The sequence below is a fragment of the Carya illinoinensis genome, chromosome 3, assembly GCF_018687715.1.
Source record: "Carya illinoinensis cultivar Pawnee chromosome 3, C.illinoinensisPawnee_v1, whole genome shotgun sequence".
NCBI classification, from domain to species: domain Eukaryota; kingdom Viridiplantae; phylum Streptophyta; class Magnoliopsida; order Fagales; family Juglandaceae; genus Carya; species Carya illinoinensis.
The window spans coordinates 51716715-51733605 of NC_056754.1; the positions used below are offsets into that span (position 1 = coordinate 51716715).

The 16891-nt window shown below is 36.9% G+C and overlaps 2 protein-coding genes across 5 annotated transcripts; both read right to left on the reverse strand.

The window, feature by feature from the left end:
• Nucleotides 1-3484: 3484 nt before the first annotated feature.
• LOC122305217 (protein S-acyltransferase 24) lies at nucleotides 3485-10824 on the reverse strand. The gene is made up of 13 exons (XM_043117578.1): nucleotides 10248-10824; nucleotides 9442-9582; nucleotides 8876-8988; nucleotides 8289-8368; nucleotides 8010-8173; nucleotides 6778-6916; nucleotides 6584-6683; nucleotides 5863-5920; nucleotides 5563-5640; nucleotides 5378-5476; nucleotides 5020-5098; nucleotides 4767-4915; nucleotides 3485-4089 (listed from the first exon to the last, which is right to left on the reverse strand). Exons 1-13 carry the CDS (start codon nucleotides 10533-10535, stop codon nucleotides 3646-3648), a joined length of 1932 nt encoding a protein of 643 aa, XP_042973512.1. The 5' UTR covers nucleotides 10536-10824; the 3' UTR covers nucleotides 3485-3645.
• A 1262-nt stretch (nucleotides 10825-12086) lies between these two features.
• On the reverse strand, nucleotides 12087-16891 carry LOC122305218 (protein PHOX1-like). 4 transcript variants are annotated; one of them, XM_043117582.1, is made up of 5 exons: nucleotides 16689-16891; nucleotides 16475-16562; nucleotides 13854-15847; nucleotides 13536-13773; nucleotides 12087-12687 (listed from the first exon to the last, which is right to left on the reverse strand). In XM_043117582.1, the coding sequence occupies exons 3-4, from the start codon at nucleotides 15829-15831 to the stop codon at nucleotides 13625-13627; spliced, it is 2127 nt and encodes a 708-aa protein (XP_042973516.1). In that variant the 5' UTR covers nucleotides 15832-15847; nucleotides 16475-16562; nucleotides 16689-16891; the 3' UTR covers nucleotides 12087-12687; nucleotides 13536-13624. The 4 variants fall into 4 exon arrangements, with proteins under 4 accessions (XP_042973516.1, XP_042973514.1, XP_042973515.1 ...); XM_043117580.1 differs by having other exon boundaries at nucleotides 13854-15870; XM_043117581.1 differs by having other exon boundaries at nucleotides 16685-16891.

Here is a 16891-nt window from a genome sequence, read left to right on the forward strand (position 1 = left end):
CCCATATTTTTTTTTGTCATTGTTTTTTTCCCTGTTGATGGGATTATCAATGATAAACGTTTCTTTGTTATATTGCGAGGCGACGTCATTTCACTAGTCAACAAACAGGAAAAAATAAAAATAACATGGGAAGGTTCCAGGAAACTAGGGTAGCAGCACAATGCCACAACTAGCTTACATGATGACTGAGCACCTACTCTGGATGTACAATTTTTTTTTAATTGACCCGATATACATATGGGTAATGATAGAATTATCACTATTTTATTATTTGTAATGTATTTATTTTTTTATTATTTTTTTTAAGTAATTTTTTAATATATTTAATTATTAAGAAAATTTAAAAAAAAAATTAAAAAATTAAAAAAAATGATAAAGTGGTGAAAGAATAGTGAGAAGGCTATTATTATTCTATACATATTCCCTCCATCGACCCTGTACGAGGTAGTCCTGAGGAACCACCAGCATGAAAATCCAACCCCAGGATGTCTGAACCTATAGTGCATTCCAAGCCTGCCCTTTGACAACTGAGCACTAGTTAAAAACACACTATCTCGAGCTGCGCGAACCTGGTTAAATTGATACATCACTCCAAGACCCATAGCAATGTGACATTTACGCATCCAGATAGAACACCCAGATGAAAGTTCCAACTTTCACCAAAATACACGAATAGCAATTCATTTCCCACAAGAGAGAACAATGTAAATGTACAAGTGGTTTATCTTTCCATGTAAAGTACTTAAAATTTAATTTAGCCGCAATTCTCAAATCATGATCATGATGGCTATGATTGAACTTTTGGATTCTGGGATACAACTCATGATGATCATCATGATATGAAGTTTATCGTATATAATATTTTTGAAGAGGGAAACATTTAAGCCAGATGGGTGTGAAAGAAATTGTCACACCGGCCAATAGAAAACAGCCATGTAGGCTATTTTTGAGTAGCTAAAATGCACCCGCATGCAGAAGACACTCTCCCTCTCCCTCCCTCATCTGCGTATCCTATCTCGCCCTAGCCCTCTCATTTCTCTCCCTCTCCAGCTCTCATCTGCACTCCTCCACACTTGCACTCGACGTCGACGAAAACCCCAAAACATCTTTGGGTCTGAATCGATACCCATCTCTCATTTGTTGTCTTTCTCTCTCTACCCATCGTGCGCAAACGCCCTGTGTTAGTTATTTTGCTGTTGGACATGAAAATCTATAATCGGAGCCAATGTCCCAAGTAAAAAAAATAAAATAAAATAAAAGTTTTCCTTTGTAGATATTATATTTTGAGTTTTCGCTACCATTTATGCCACTATGAATAGACTTGTTTGAAAATTGTATAGTTAGTAGCTCATTGACAGCAAAGAATTTGACAAAAGTTTTTTTTGTTTCCTATTGACAATTTTCTTGATGTGCCCTTCTTATGATATATACTCATTTTTATCTTTATCTCTCTATCTTCATTAGTTAACCCTTTAGTTTTTTTTTAATAATTCTTTCTATTGGTTGGTTATTGTTTCAATTCTTGATTTACCTCCAATCTCCAGTTTTACTTGGCTTCAATATTCGGTTATGATTCAACAGCTATTTTTTCGAAGTCCAAAATCTGTAATATTTTCAAAGAGGTTAGTGATCCAGCTGACTATTCATGGAGATGGAATAAGCAAATGGGGGGAGGGAGAGAAGGAGAGGGAGAGCATGTTCTGCATGCGGGTGCATTTTGGCTCCTCAAAGTAGCCTACGAGGCTGTTTTCTATTGGCCGGTGTGAAAATTTCTTTCACACACATCCTGCCTGAAGTGTTCCCCTTTTGAAGATCCTTAAACAGTCGAAAGTCCGGCCACGATCATCATAAGAAGTTATCCAATTATAACTGCGCAGTTATGCACGCATACTGCATGATCCCAGCTTCCTGCCTGCAGTTACACTAAAGCCAACTTGACCGATCTTCTGCAACTCTCTCTCTCTCTCTCTCTATATATATTTATATATAATTGACTGTTGATCACTTATAAGCACATTGCTTTAGTTTCAACAAGCATGAAGACAGCTACAACATTCTTTGTTATCTTCTCAGTTTCACTCATATTTTCCATCCAAAACTTGTCTCCTGCTTATGCCTGCCAGCAATTTAACCTCCCCCCTTCTTTCCAATTTCAGCTCCTACCTCCTTTCCAATTCAATTTCCCCCCTCCTTCTCAGAATGGCCAAAATCCAGGCTCCCCCTCTCCTTTCCAAAATGGCCAAGTAGACATGCGAAAATGCTTTTCAGCAATCTCTAAGCTACAGCCATGTATGATGGACATTATCAACGCATTTTTACAATTCCGGTGCGATGCTGTAGACCAGGCTTGTTGCACAACTTTCATGGAAATTCCCGACGATTGCATTGCCCAACAAGGTGCCGTTTATCTTCAAAATCCAGAACTCAAACATCATTGTTCATCGTCAGCTCCAAAACCTCCACCTGCTTCCCCAACGCCAAATCCGCATGCTCCCTCAACTAATCCAAATCCGCCTGCTCCTCCAACGCTTCCAAGCACACCTTCGCCCACACCAAAACCACCTTCCGGCTCAGCAAGTCCACTCTGTTCAGCGACTCCACCGCCGGGAGACCAGCCATTTGCACTCGAGCCTCCGGAAGCATTGCCGCTGCCTGAAGTCAGTGGCGGTTCAAATAGCGGAGGGTGTTGGTTGGGTCAGGGAACAAAAAGCAAAGTTTGGGAGAATTCTGTGTCCAAGATTTTCTGCAAAATCACGCGAACTAAAGGCGTTTGTTGCAACACGTTCAAGCCCTACGAACAAATAACGGAAAGCTGTTGCGTGGCTTATAAGCAAGCTTGGTACATGGATAACTGCAAAACTGTGTGTAACAGTAATGTCAAGCCACTTTATTTTACTCCTTGATCAGTTTTTCTAATTTGGATATAAGGGTGCGTCTGTTTTTTTCTTCCTCTTCCTCGTACGTTGAAATAAAATGTTTTCCTAGGTTTTAGCTAGATGATGATAAGAACATTGATTCATTATTCTCTCTAAAGATATTTGATTGTAAATAATTCTCCACATCAATACATGCATACATCCAACGTAATTGGTTAGAAAGTCAGATTTTTATAAAAAGTATACCAATTTAAATTTTAAATATTATGACAGCAATATTAATACACAGATTGATACGCAAATTCACTTGTATGTCGTTGCTAATCTCATTCAGATTATGCTTTATATAATTGGTATCCAGAAACGTAACATATATAATGTGCCTTAACCAACTTACGTGAAGCCGTGAGTTCTAACCACGAAGATGTCATGAGTGACATCCTATAAAGGATTGTTTTTTTACAGACATTGTTGCAAAAAAAACAAAATGAAGCGTATGCCTTACATAAAATCAAACTGCATGGTGACAAATATGCCTCTCGTATTAACAAATGCTATATGTTCAAATCAACCAATGAAAATGAAGCATATATAAAAACCCATCATGCTCAGGTGTAATTGAGAATCCACTTCTAAAATTATTTATATCCATGGCAATTTGCGAAACGAGCAACAATAAATTGAAATTATGAATTAAGAGAATCTATAACCTGTTGTCTACTTTATAATACAAACACAATTTCAGAATTATGCAGGCTTACCATCAACATCATGAACCTACGACAGTGCGTGTAGTACTGGTCCGCCCAAGACCAAGACCAAGACCAAGACCCAATCCCAAGGGGATGCCATCCGTTTTAGCTTTTCCATGATTATTATGGCTGCAATGAGAAGAATGAACATGGCCCTGATGAACTTTGGTGTTCGTAGAATTTACATTGATGACAACATGGCCATTGCCATTTGTTTGATGGGAAACCGCATCCCCATTTTGTACGTTAGAATTCCTTGTCATATGCACCAGTCCAATCCCCTCAGAATGAGTTGACTCTTCAATGTACTCTACATCTTCGTTGTAGCCATTGATCAAAAAATCTGAACAGTTCTTCCTCATCCCGTGATCATAGGGGTTTCTGAACCGACCACCTGGGCCTCGAAGGTAGCTATAGCGCATTACATTTGCCATTTCATTCGTCGTAATGTTGCGCGATATCTGCAGCATAAGAACATAGGATTCAATAGCAATAGCCTACAAAACGAAGCATAGAATTAAGGGAAATGCTCTATTCACAAAGGAATTACACAAAAGTAATTCTACAAATGACGTGACTTGATGTAGCTTGTCAAATTATAAAGTTACTTTTATTGTAAAATAGATCAGATGAATCCAAATCAGTTTATCGGATTACTTTTGGGTATTCTTTTTGTGGCTGTAGCACCTCTAGAACTAATATCATATCGATTTAACTACAGCACTTTCTACTTTTCAGAGAGAGAGAGGTCATAATCACTTGCGAGACTACATATCTAAACAAAGAAAAGCTGCAAGGAAACTAAGAGAAAGGTCTTCTTTCGTTTAAAGTGAAGAAGAATGTTGTTAAGTTTTTAATGTTGATCTGTGTGCTGAGCTTATGCGTGTGCAGGCATGAGTGTAAGAAAACGACATGGTCATTTTAAAAAAACAAAAAAAAAAAAAGATAAAAAATGATCGGTAAGTCAAAACACACCCAATGGTTTTTAAGCCCATAAGTTTTGCCCTACTACTTATGGAGGTGGAAGTGCAATTAGAGCTAGAACTCGTTGGAAATATGCTAAAACCAATGGTACAGAAGCACCAGTATCCCACCTTTGGTAAGTAGTAAAGAAAATAGGATCCTATATACGACATACCTGAGAAGCTTGTACTAATGTTAAAACTGCCACACCAAAGAAGAGGAAGAACTCCACAATCAGAAATGACATGGCACCGACATGATTTGTGCCAACATGATTGATCCAAGCTCCAAAAGAATCAGGAGCGAATGGATCAGTCAAAAGTCCTGCAAGCCTCAAATTATTTTCTTTCTGCAGAATACACTAAGAAAGAATCTGGAAAAAGTAACTTCAAGACAACTTTAAGCCTTAAACCAAGTCATACACGTACTTGTAAGAGTAACTGCACCAGTAATCAACATGGCCGAAACTTCTAGAACGAGGAACAAAAAGAAATCCCACTTGTTTTTCTGGAACCAGAAATGGAAAATAATTAAATCAGACAAAGTTCATCAATAAGGACAACTGCATGCCCACACAAAGGAAAAAGAACTGTGACAATCAAAAGCACAACACTAAGATTTAGTAAAAATCTTCATCGTTCTTGCATGCATCACATTAAGCAGTGACATGGGGAGAGAATCCGTGATAAGAAATCCCCTACTCATAAATCGAGCTAATGAGCCGATCAGAAAAATCCCAATGGAAGGACAAACACAAAACTCAATGACTGATCAATGTCAAAGCACCTTGCCAATGCAATTGGATACCCAAGGGCAGTGATGGTCAAATTGCTCGACACAACGATCACAAGTGGAACAATGCTTTGCACGGAGAGGCCTGACAATCTAATGACAGTGAAAAGGAAGATCAGGTTAAGAAATGGTCACGGTACAAGTGTCACAAATGCTAACAAAGTCAGCAAGAGTTGCACCTTGCATGTTGCACAGAGCTGAGACCAATTTCCAGCTTGCAAAGCAGGGTTATTTATCTCTATCTTCAACAATGGTTCCTAGCAAAAAATAAATATAAAGGAATCCACAAATTAGTAAGAAACTGTATTTAAAAAAATATTCTCATTGAAAAATAAAAATACAATGCCGAAGAAAATGCAAAGAGAACGACCTATAAAATTTATGGGCCAAAGAAGCACCAACAATGATAAAATAAATGTGACTGAATCAGTGACAGATACTAAGCAAATAAGCCTGAATGAGAAAAGAAAAATACACACATCATCTTTCATATTGTGTGGATCATGCACATTCATTCTGACGTAACCAGGATCCTTGCTGCAAAGAAAAAGGGAAGATCAACAAAAAATTAATGATATAAACCATACACCTGTCCTTTCTAAAATGCTTGCATAAATACACAACAAATACTCATTCTATCACCACATCACCATTGGTTACATATATAGGTGCAGTTGCATGTTAGCAGATGGTCAGTTATATACTTATCAAAAAAATAGATGGTCAGTTATGTTATCTGGCATGGACATCAAAACTTTAGTTATGATTACAGGATGGGCAGAAACATTTTATAGTTAATGCCAAGTTAATTCATTATCTTGAGTCCATCATACACAGAAAATTCACCACAGAAAATAGAATTTGAGCATGATGTTGCACGGCCACCATTGAATGCCAACTTCAGCGAATAGTCTTTGGGACAGAGATATTGCCAATCATTATGTATAAGACAAAAAAGGAAAATGGGCAATTAAATTCCACGTTCATTGACCAAAGAAACAATTGGCTGAAAGAAAGATAATTGGCACAGAGAGAGAGAGAGAGAGAGAGATGTTCTAAAACTAAGCATAAATAAGATTAGGAACTTGAGGATGTAAAATAAGCATGGGAGTAAAAGGAATTAAAAAGAGCAGCATCAACAACTGATACTTGATGCAACCGGTCTAATAGCTCCAATGTCACTTTCTAGCACTAACATACCTGCTACACCTATAAAACATAACTAGCCCGGCAGTTGCTAGGAAAACACCCAGCCATGCAATAAGACCAGAGCCAGCAGTCAATTTTGGCAGATTTGATACTGAAGCCACAGTGAAGAAATAAACCATGGTTAGTATAATCATGATATGAGAACAATAGTATTGATTTTTTGACACAAAGATCAGTGCAAATACCGATGATGACAGAATGAGTATAGATCACCAGCAGCACGAATATTAAACACCACAGCATGGGCGCAAGTCCTAATTTTGAAATTTTTCCAAGGCGGCCATTACCATCACAACGTTTGTCAAGGAGCCTTCTGGCATTTCCCTGCAAAATAATGCATGAGACATAAAGCTTCTTCCTTTTTCATCAGAACATAGAAGATGTAATCAGCTAAATTGCAGCCAATTCATAAGAGTACTCGAAATACTTTTCAAGAAATCACCAAAAGAAAGGAACACTAAGATAACTCAAAACACAGAGTAAAGGTACAATCTACAAAGACCAAATCAAGCTAAATTAAGATTTAAGATTAATCAAACAAAACTCACAGTGATAAATTTTAGTGTTGAAGTAGAGACTTCAACGAGATGCATCAATAGCTACTATACAATGACGGAAAGAAGAGTGGTGGTGTCTGGCAATGATAACAGATCTTTGAAACAGAAGGTCCAAAATATGCGGCAGCATACACTCTAGTTTTAAGTATTTCACAAAAAACTAGAGTGTATGCTGCATATCAAAAAAGTATTTCACAAACTTATCAAAAAAGAATTTCACAATTCCATAGCTAAAGCTCTTTGAATGACCCGAAAGTCTATTATTTATTTTTTTTTTTTCTCAATCAGAAAGAATGCTTTTAAATGACCCCAAAATCCAAAATAAGAAAGGCAAGATAGCTAGAGTCTGCAACGCTAACAAAGGAAGATTGTTGCAAACATATAGGACCATTAATTTGGATGTTTAATCATCGGCGGTATAACTAATAACTAAGAATGAAAAGGGCTCCATTAACTTTAAATTTTTCAAATGCACAAAACTTCCCATAGACACCAGCTCAGAGACAAAGTGATTCAAGATGCGTAGCACACTAAGGCCGAGCACCAACATGGTATAGACAACCATAAAAGTATTAAAATATCCTCCCTCATGCACTAAAATCTAGAATTCTTACTGAAAATCCAAGACAGTTTAGCTTTCTGGAGAGTCTTTTAATGCAAATCAGGACCCACAAACACCAAGAGCATCAGACAGAAAATGTGCCAAATTATAACCCTTGTGAAAGGACTTCAATTCAGCCACAGATTGAGGATGAGATTGAAAACCTCAGCTCTGGTAAGAAACATATTGAGGATGAAACTATTTGTCAAAGTAACATTACTAACCAATTTAAAAGTGTTTTTGGTTATTGAGCACCTACAAGGAAAAATGCAACTTGTCTGTGATTCTTATCAGAAGCAAGCTGGGCTGGCGTCAGTCCAGTGTTATCAGTCACCACTAAGTCTTCCTTCTTTCCAGCCTGTACTAACACTGTGCATGCCTCTAAGTTACCCCTGATAGCTGCCCAATGGAGAGGAGTGCAACCTGAAATTACAAAGAGAAAACAAAAGTAGCGAGTATAATTATTGATTTGCCTGCTCCTCTATCTACTAGAGAAAGTTTCATACAGGAGAAACTTCATAATCATCATAAAACTTACCCTCTTTATCTTGGCGACCCCTGTATGCATCCAAGAATAAAAGAAGACGTATACAGTCTGCAAAACCTTTATAAGCAGCCCTAAAATTGACCAATAAAACGAATAAATTCTTCCGATCTCTAAATAAATAAGAGCGTAAAAAACTCTCTTGAGATGGGAAACATTTAAGATGATTAAGCAAGGACTACAAATTAAGGTTAAAGTACCATAAGCCAAACTTATCATCCGTGTTGCCCACATAATGTCTTGTTGCATCACAGCACATCAGCCATGAACAGAAAGAACAATCGTATTGAGAAAAGATATTTCATATATGGTAAATCCCACATAAGAAACTCAATGGGTTAACACTAGAGAAGAAGGATGCATGATTGATCTGTTGTCAACAACACCCAAAAACAGGAGGAAAAGTATAGTTCTATCCCAGTAAATAGGGATCCAAACCAATAATCAACCTAGAAGTTTCTATATGACATACACAACTTAAGTGAACCATTACATTAGTGTAATTGAATGTAGACCACAACATTCAAAGATTTTAATTTTTGGCAAAAAAAGAAAGAAAGTAACAATGAAAATTCTTGTACCAGTGTAAAGGACTTCTTCCATCATTATCAGGAATATCAGGGTCAGCATTCCATTTTGAAACAATGTAATAGAGAAAGGCCGTCTGACCATATTGAGCTGCAACATGTGTTGCCTGCAATCAAGTCAGCAATGAAGAACATACTTGATATGCACTGCCAAGAAAATTTCCGGGCCTTCAACATAACATCTAATAGTCATAAAACTGAGAACATGGAATATCATCCAAACTATAATACAAGAAGCAACAGTCATTTACTCTTCTGATTTTTATTACATATAAAACACATATCCCGAGAGTCCTTGACAGCAGCTTCCATCCAATTTTCAAAACCTTCTTCAAACAATGCAGAAATTTTACCACAATCCAGAGAGCATGACCCCCTTTACCACTTATAATGGATAGTCAGCACAAATAATGAGATTCTTAGGTCAGCGTTCCATATTAGATTTATTTATTTTTCTGATAAGTAAGTTCCATATTAGATTTATTACAAAGAAAAATATGTTGATATGTCAAGCAAAGAGCAAGAATATTGAAGATCAAAAGAAACAAGATAAAACCAACCTGATAGCCATTCATATCAGCAGCATTCACCCGTGCACCCTCTTGGAGTAAAAGCTCTGCCACTTGGTTTGCACCCCGAACAGCACTCCAATGTAATGCAGTTTGCCCAGTATGATCTGTCACATTTATGTCGCCTCCATGCTGGGAAATGAGAAAACTCTAACTAATCAGCCAATCAAATAAAAAACTCAAAAAAGTCTTCCGCTAGAACTTAGCATTATAAACTGATTTCTTTTTGCAAGACTGCGAATGGGGGGAAAAAGGTCAAGCCAAAGTAACGTAAATATCCAAGAGAACCTAAAGCCAATTCAATAACCCACCAAGTAACAAGACATCCAAATCCTATGAAAACCATTTAAAGAAGCAACCGACACGACGTCCCATTTATATACCAATCCAGTTCAATCAAATAAACCCACAACAGAAAAAACACATACAACCTCAGTTATACAAAATCTGATCATATGTGACCCCATTCACCAATGACCCGCGTCGATAGAGCTCGCCAAAGTAGTAACCGAATCCTAATCAGAAAACTTATCAAAAACCAAAAGAACACCAGAGACCTCAATAATCACACCAAATAAACCCGATCAATGATTCCCCTATAACGCAAGGCTCAACCATATACTAAGCAAACCCATCTCCAGAAAACACACAAAAAAAAAAAAGAAGAAGAAGAAGAAGTTATGATCCTAAAGGTTAAAAGCTTAACCAAATTAATATCCAATAGTCGGGCTTTTGGATCAATTGTTGGGTCTTAACAATAAAACATTAAAGAACTAAAAAGAGAATTGCACGGCAACCTCAATAATGTACTGAGCAGCGGCAGTGCGGTTGTTGAGCGCAGCCCACTGAAGCGCGTAGTAGCCGAGACCGTCGGGCTCGGACACGGAGCAGCCCTCGCACTCCACCAATCTCTGAAGCTTCTCCAAATCCCCGTACGCTGCCGCCGTGTACACATCGTTCCGCATACTCTCTTCCCCAATCCCGTTGGCTCCAATGCCCCCGGAAGAATTTCCGGCGGCCGAAGACAAAGCCGACTCATGGTCACGGGATTCGACTTCGTCAACGACCTCGATCTCCGATGACATTTTACTCAATTAGAGCGAGATCGTTCGAGAATCTGGAAGTGGAAATGTCGAATACCGGAATTTAATTTAGTTGACTCTCTTGGGTCTCTTTTTTTTTTTTTTTTTTTTTTTTTTGAGTTTTCCCTGGATTAGGATTGGGCACTAGGTATCCTAGGGTTTTTCTGAGAAAGTGGGAGAGACAGAGTTCGGGTCTTCGCTATCCGTGTTGACTCAGACAGAGAGAGAGAGAGAGAGAGAGAGAGAGAGCCAAATCACCTGCCTATGGATATCCGTCCGTAGAATGCAAATTGGCAATTTCGAGGTTTCTCCAATATATTTCGAGCCACTTAAATTCTTTCTATTATACCGTTTAATGCCATCAATTTTAATTGATTTTATAAGTTTAACCATTTATAATATTATATATTAATTAATATAATTTAAAATATAAAATTTAAGATAATAACTTAATTAAAAATATTTTTTGTTTTCTTTTAATTGACAAGTACTAAGATGGAAATAAAAACATATGAGAGGATATAATTATAACAGATAGATTTTAATGAGGAACGTAAAAATTAAAATATCAACTTTTTATAATTTGAGGATTTAATATCAGATTTTTTGTGACCTAAGGTGTAAAGATCTTAATAAATCTTAATTATTTTGAGAATTTAATTTTTTAATCTTTTATTTATTTCTATGATACAATCAACACCGTGCAATAATGCATGATAAACAAACGAGATAAATGTATTTTATATGATATATTATATTTATTTTATAATAAAAATAATTTTATAATTTAATATATTATATTAAATCCTGTGCGTTTGTGGATATCTTTTATAAACGTGAAGATGTAAAGATAAGGTGGTAAGTATCCAAGTTGAAAGGAAATTAAATTGCCAACAATAATATAAGAATTAGCTTACATTAGTATCACAATTATTGTCATTAAATATTGAATATTGAATAAATAAAGTTTATTTCATTAAATATTGAATGAAAGTGTTGACATTTATAAGAGGTAAGACCGTAAGAGAGTTGTGAAAATGAGTAGATCTGGCAAAGGGAAGAAAGGGCATCTCCCACTTAAAAACTATGGCATGCGGCATGCCACAATTGCAACATATGGTAAGAAAAATATTATTAAATTTTATATGGTATGTAAATATTATTATATTCATCTTGAATTTTGTCATCTATAATAGAACTAATCGATATTTTGCATTTTCAATGACTTGTGTATGTATGAAGTGGTTGATTTAAAAAGCCACTTAAAATATAATTATTATTTTTTTAAATTAATTTTTTAAATATGTATAATTAAAATATTATGGAAAATTTTAAAAAAAAAATAAGATATGGATTAAACAATGAAAACATAAAAAATTTAAAAAAAAATTTAAAAAAATTAAAAAAAAAAAAAAGACGAATAAAACAACAACAAAAATGATGAAAAAACAATCATAAAATTAAAAAAAACTTTTAACGAAAAAAAAAAAGGAATAAAATCCAGGATCATAAGTCATTTATTCAGATGCAAGTGCAACACATTGGTCAGTGTGATAAGGGATAAAATACAGGATAAAAAGTAACATTATTCTTCCTTACAAGTCTACAACAACATAAAATACCACAAAATACAACTGGTCTAAAATCTTTGGACTGATGATGAACAAACTACATGAATCTCCAATTAAACTTTGAACGTTTAAAACTTTAATGCATTTTGTAATAAGGAACAAACTCCATTCAAATCAATTCAAGAAAATCCAAAAATTCTCCCTAAAATTAACTAAAAATTACAAACTAGAAACTGAAACCGAAAAGGCTATAAATTACAAAGTCATGGGGCAAACCCACCCAATCAGGTATATTGCCGCTGCTTAAATAACAGGTACAAACAATTTACTGTGTGAGAAACTACTGAAAACGGGGGAGCAATATTGATGGTGAAGGCAGAAACTAACTAAAATGCAAATCCCTGCGTCTCCATCTTGTCCCCACCATGCAATGCTGTTGAAACTCGTATTCTTAGAACAACTACACACGGTTCAATCCTACAGCTAGAAGTTACCTTTTTTCGTTTCTGAAAAATACAAGGTTCAAGCTGAATCTTTTTTTTCTATAAGTAAGGTTGAAGCTGAATCTTAAAGTAGCAAGGAGCCTGCAGAACAAATAAAAAAGGCTTACAGCCAAGCAATTGAAGCCAGGGGACATCTAATTGAAGTTCATAACATGACATGACAAGTGGAAGTTGGAGACAGAAAAAAAGAAACAGCATCAACTATTAAAGACAAACGCTCCTTTTCTAATGTGGACTAGTTGCATTTTTTCAATGTGGATAAGAAGTCCACCATCAGTTCAGAAAATATTTTTTTGGTAAGTTTAAATATAAAGACAATACAATGAAAAATGTTTCTGGTATATAAAGGATTGGGATAGGTCAATAAAATAAAATGAAATGATGAGGGAACTCAATAGAATGCAAAGAAGATGCTTCAGAAATTATATAGATAATAGATGCATTTGACCACCACCCTTCTCAGTTTTTCAATCCTGGAATTTGCTTCCCTAAGAGAACCTTATGAAGAAGTAGGGCCAGCCCTTGAGGCAGGCAACATAGGCGGTTGCCTAATGCCCCCACCCCATAAAACAGATTTTGAAATATTTATATTTAATGTAATTTGTTATTCATTGGAAAAAAATAGTAAGGCCTCGTTTTAAACTTTTGTCTGAGGCCTCAATTTATACTAGGCCACCTGTGTCGAACCGTTAAACAAAGAACAAGATAGGACAAAAACCCAGAATTTTACAGGTACAGCATTTGATTGTGATAAAGCAGATGCCGTGAGGAAAACTACTGATTACAGCCAGTGCTTTAACAACTTTGAGCATGACATAATTCTGGGTCATAGAGCTACATAATGGCATATTCTTGTAGTGGGCAGACATCTCATAATATATTCAGCATTATAATTTTAGGTAAAACATGCAAGTAAGAACATTACGCACCTCAGTATGATATTCTATATGTTCCAGGCAAAGGAGCAGTTGAAGTGAGTATTTTTTTCACTGTTTATAGCCTATTGAACAAATGAAACTCATGCATGCTCCAAGGCATGATAAATTTTTGAAACTCGCCGTCGGAATAATGGTTCCAGCCGAAATGAAGGAATTTCATTCTGCCACTGTTTAGCTTCATACATCTCATTCCATGCCTGCACTATCTCATCAATTTTGAACCCTATACCTGTAAAGAGTAGATTATTTCCAATATACTTACAATAATTAATTTCTAGAGCAGAATTTCAAATCAGTACAACATTCTACCTTCTAGTGCGTTTTTATTTGAACAGTGGTTCTTGACCATGACAGCTACATCTGTTGGAGAAGCTCCAGCAAGCTCAAACTTCTCCATAGCAACTTCCAAACACTCGTGCCATACTGGCAGTCCTAATTTGAATTCCACAATTGATCGCTCGTAGAGCATGGTGCCCCATAAGACATTTATCTGAGACCGTATATTTGCAGCCTGCTCCACAGCTTCCTGTGGTGATATTTCTTTAAGTAATCCATCCAACCCCATCTTCTGGAACTGAGTTTTTGCACTCTTAGGCTCTGAAAGTTCACTTTGGCGTCGCTCTTCTAATTCTTCCCAGATCTGTATACCTTTCTCCATGTTTTCCTCAGCATTGTTATACAGCTGTAGAATTTCTGTAGAAGTGCATGTTTCCAGATCAACATTGCAGCTAATTGCATAATACCAATGAAGTTTTGCCAGCTCAAACTGCTGCTGCCCAAGAGCTAGAAAGCCTTCATAGAAATCTGGTTTTATTTTCAGTGCTTCTTCATATCTCTTTCCTGCTTTTATATATTCTTTTTGTGCCCAATCGTATGCAGCTTTGATCTGTGCAAGTATATGTTCTTTTGAAGCATCCTCTGTGACATGCACCCTCTTCCTTGCCCTTGAGATGTGAACATTTCCCCAGTTGAACAATGCTAAAGCCGCCATCTCCTGGAACCTTGCTCCTGCCATGTTGAAAAGGTGTTGTGCTTCTTCACTTGTAACTGCCTCCTCCATGGCCTCAGAATAGAGCTTCAGCCCAACTACGTGAAGATCCAAGTATGTGTCAGATTCAAATCCAACATGGTTCTTGAACAGCTGAGCAAATTGGATTATCCAGTCTTCAATGCAAGATGACACCTTTAATTCCTTGCTTTTCACCACGTCACCATTTTCAGCTATATTACTATGTGTTATGCTAGGCTTCTGCACCTCCTCATGCAGTCTCTCAAAGAATGGGTCTTGCTCAGGGTTAACTTCTACTAAGTACAGCCTGAAAGAACCCTGTGATTCTGCCGATGTTTCAGCCCACCGCAGTTCTTCATTACTAGTAATTGTAATCAAATCACCTTCTTGGTCCCTGTATTTGATAAGAACTGCTCTTGAGCTCGGAAACCGATCATGGACAACCTCCCTCAGTTGCAGAAGGCTACAATTAACTGGCAACTGAGCCCACCTTATGTCCTCCCCAAACACTAATTTCACAGTTTTCGTAGCCACTTCTTCCTTTATGCTACGAATTTTCTCCTCTACAACCACCTTAACTTCTGCCTTCTTCTCCTCAACCTTTTCCTCAGCCATCTTCTTTTCACTCACAACCTTAGCCTTCTTCTCCTCTACTTTGTTGCTCTTCTTCTTCTGCATCTTCGCTTTCACTACTTTTGGTTCTGGCAAAGCAAATGAGGGTTCCACATAATCTGGAGGCAACTCAATTACCGTATCATTTACCTTTAATCCTCTCTTCTCAAGTGCCTGCTTAACCCTTTCTGAAATCTCAAATGCCATGAGATTATTTGGCTCTATGTTCAACACAGTACTAACATCTCTCAGAGCCAAATCCAGCCTGTTCAAGGCCTCATAACACCTTGCCCTCTTCAACAGTGCCTTACTGTACCTAGGCGTGACTTCAAGTGCCAAGTTGCACTCGTGGATTGCCCTAGGGTACTCCCTCAATCCCATCTGCATATGGCAAGCAGCCATGTTACTACGAAGATAGGAAACATCTACATGATTTCTCGGAAGCAATTTGAGAGCTTTTTCATATTTCAACATAGCTCCTTCATGGTCCCTCTTCTGAAACAACCTGTTCCCCTCCTCCTTCAATTCTTGAGACATTGAAATAAAAATGGCTGTATCCTTATCATAGCCTTTTGGACTGTTCTCCCCAATTTTGTTTTGCTTTGGACTAGTATCAGATGACGTTTCTCCTACCTGTTTCTTTTTCTTTCCACTTTGCTTCCCCATTGCAAAACCCAAGAGTCTGCAGAGAATAACAACCCCAACCTTTCACAAGGCGGGGGGAGAGGGGGGGTTAATTGCAGGACTTTACTCCCAAAAGGAACACCAAGAGTTCAATCCAATTAAACACACGGAAATCGAAGACTGCCTACTTACTGAAACAAAGTTCTTATAAAAGATGAGCAAAAGGTATAGTTTCCATAAATTGTAACTAGGAAGTCCCCAAAACTGAAATTAGTTCATTCTCAGGAGTTAATTGCAGAATATCGAGGACGATAGTTCTCCTATGCATTTCGTTTAGCGTATTTGAAAGATTTTAAAGGTTTCTAAGTCAAGTTCATTAAATTAGGCTGAAAAAGAACTACTCTAGTAAAGGAAAAACATAGAGCCATATAGTTAATTGGGCTTTGCCTCGTAAAGGTAAAACATATAGGCATAGTTTATTTTCTAAGTCAAATTCATCTTATTTTTATATATTTTGTTTACGAGAAAATAAAACCATTTCAATGGGCTTTGCCTTCCAATTTCCGTTTCCCTGCATACCCTCCCTTCGAAACAGATTGTTATCTAAACTCTCAATTTTATTGGAACACATTTCAATCAACTGGGGAACGTCCAAGAAATCCAACAAAATGTAGAAAACACATACCGTAGCAGAGAGGTTTCCCAATCAAAACAATTTATGATCGTCAACGAGAGCCAAACCAAGTTTCGTTCCTATTAATCACTAAAAAATCCTGGCAATAACAGAAAACAGGAAACCAAAATTTAGAAAGAAAAAAAAAACTTTCCACGAGAATGCTCGACGATCCTTTCTGTATTAACTCGATAACATCGCAAAAAGAAATTTAGAGATTACCTACTCGCTATAAGAATGCTCCCAGGTAAAATCGTTGCTCAAGGATAATCGAGATCCAAGACGCAAACGAGGAATCTATTCGTCTTGCCCTTATTCTTGTCGGAGCAAACTCGGGAGTGCTTAGCAGAGCACCATATCTCTAGATTTCAAATGCCAGGTACCATATCTTTCAAGGTACCGCCGTGCCAACTTGCTTGTCTCTTCCTG

Excerpts from the sequence above, each read along its gene's own strand:
- LOC122305217 (XM_043117578.1), bottom strand. The coding sequence starts at position 10,535 with ATGTCATCGGAGATCGAGGTCGTTGACGAAGTCGAATCCCGTGACCAT. Across the intron at positions 5,099-5,377 it reads TATCCAATTGCATTGGCAAG|AAAAACAAGTGGGATTTCTT; the intron begins GTGCTTTGACAT and ends TTCTGGTTCCAG. Across the intron at positions 4,916-5,019 it reads TGGTGCAGTTACTCTTACAA|GACTTTTGACTGATCCATTC; the intron begins GTACGTGTATGA and ends TGAGGCTTGCAG.
- LOC122305218 (XM_043117582.1), bottom strand. The coding sequence starts at position 15,831 with ATGGGGAAGCAAAGTGGAAAGAAAAAGAAACAGGTAGGAGAAACGTCA. Across the intron at positions 13,774-13,853 it reads AAATAAAAACGCACTAGAAG|GTATAGGGTTCAAAATTGAT; the intron begins GTAGAATGTTGT and ends TACTCTTTACAG.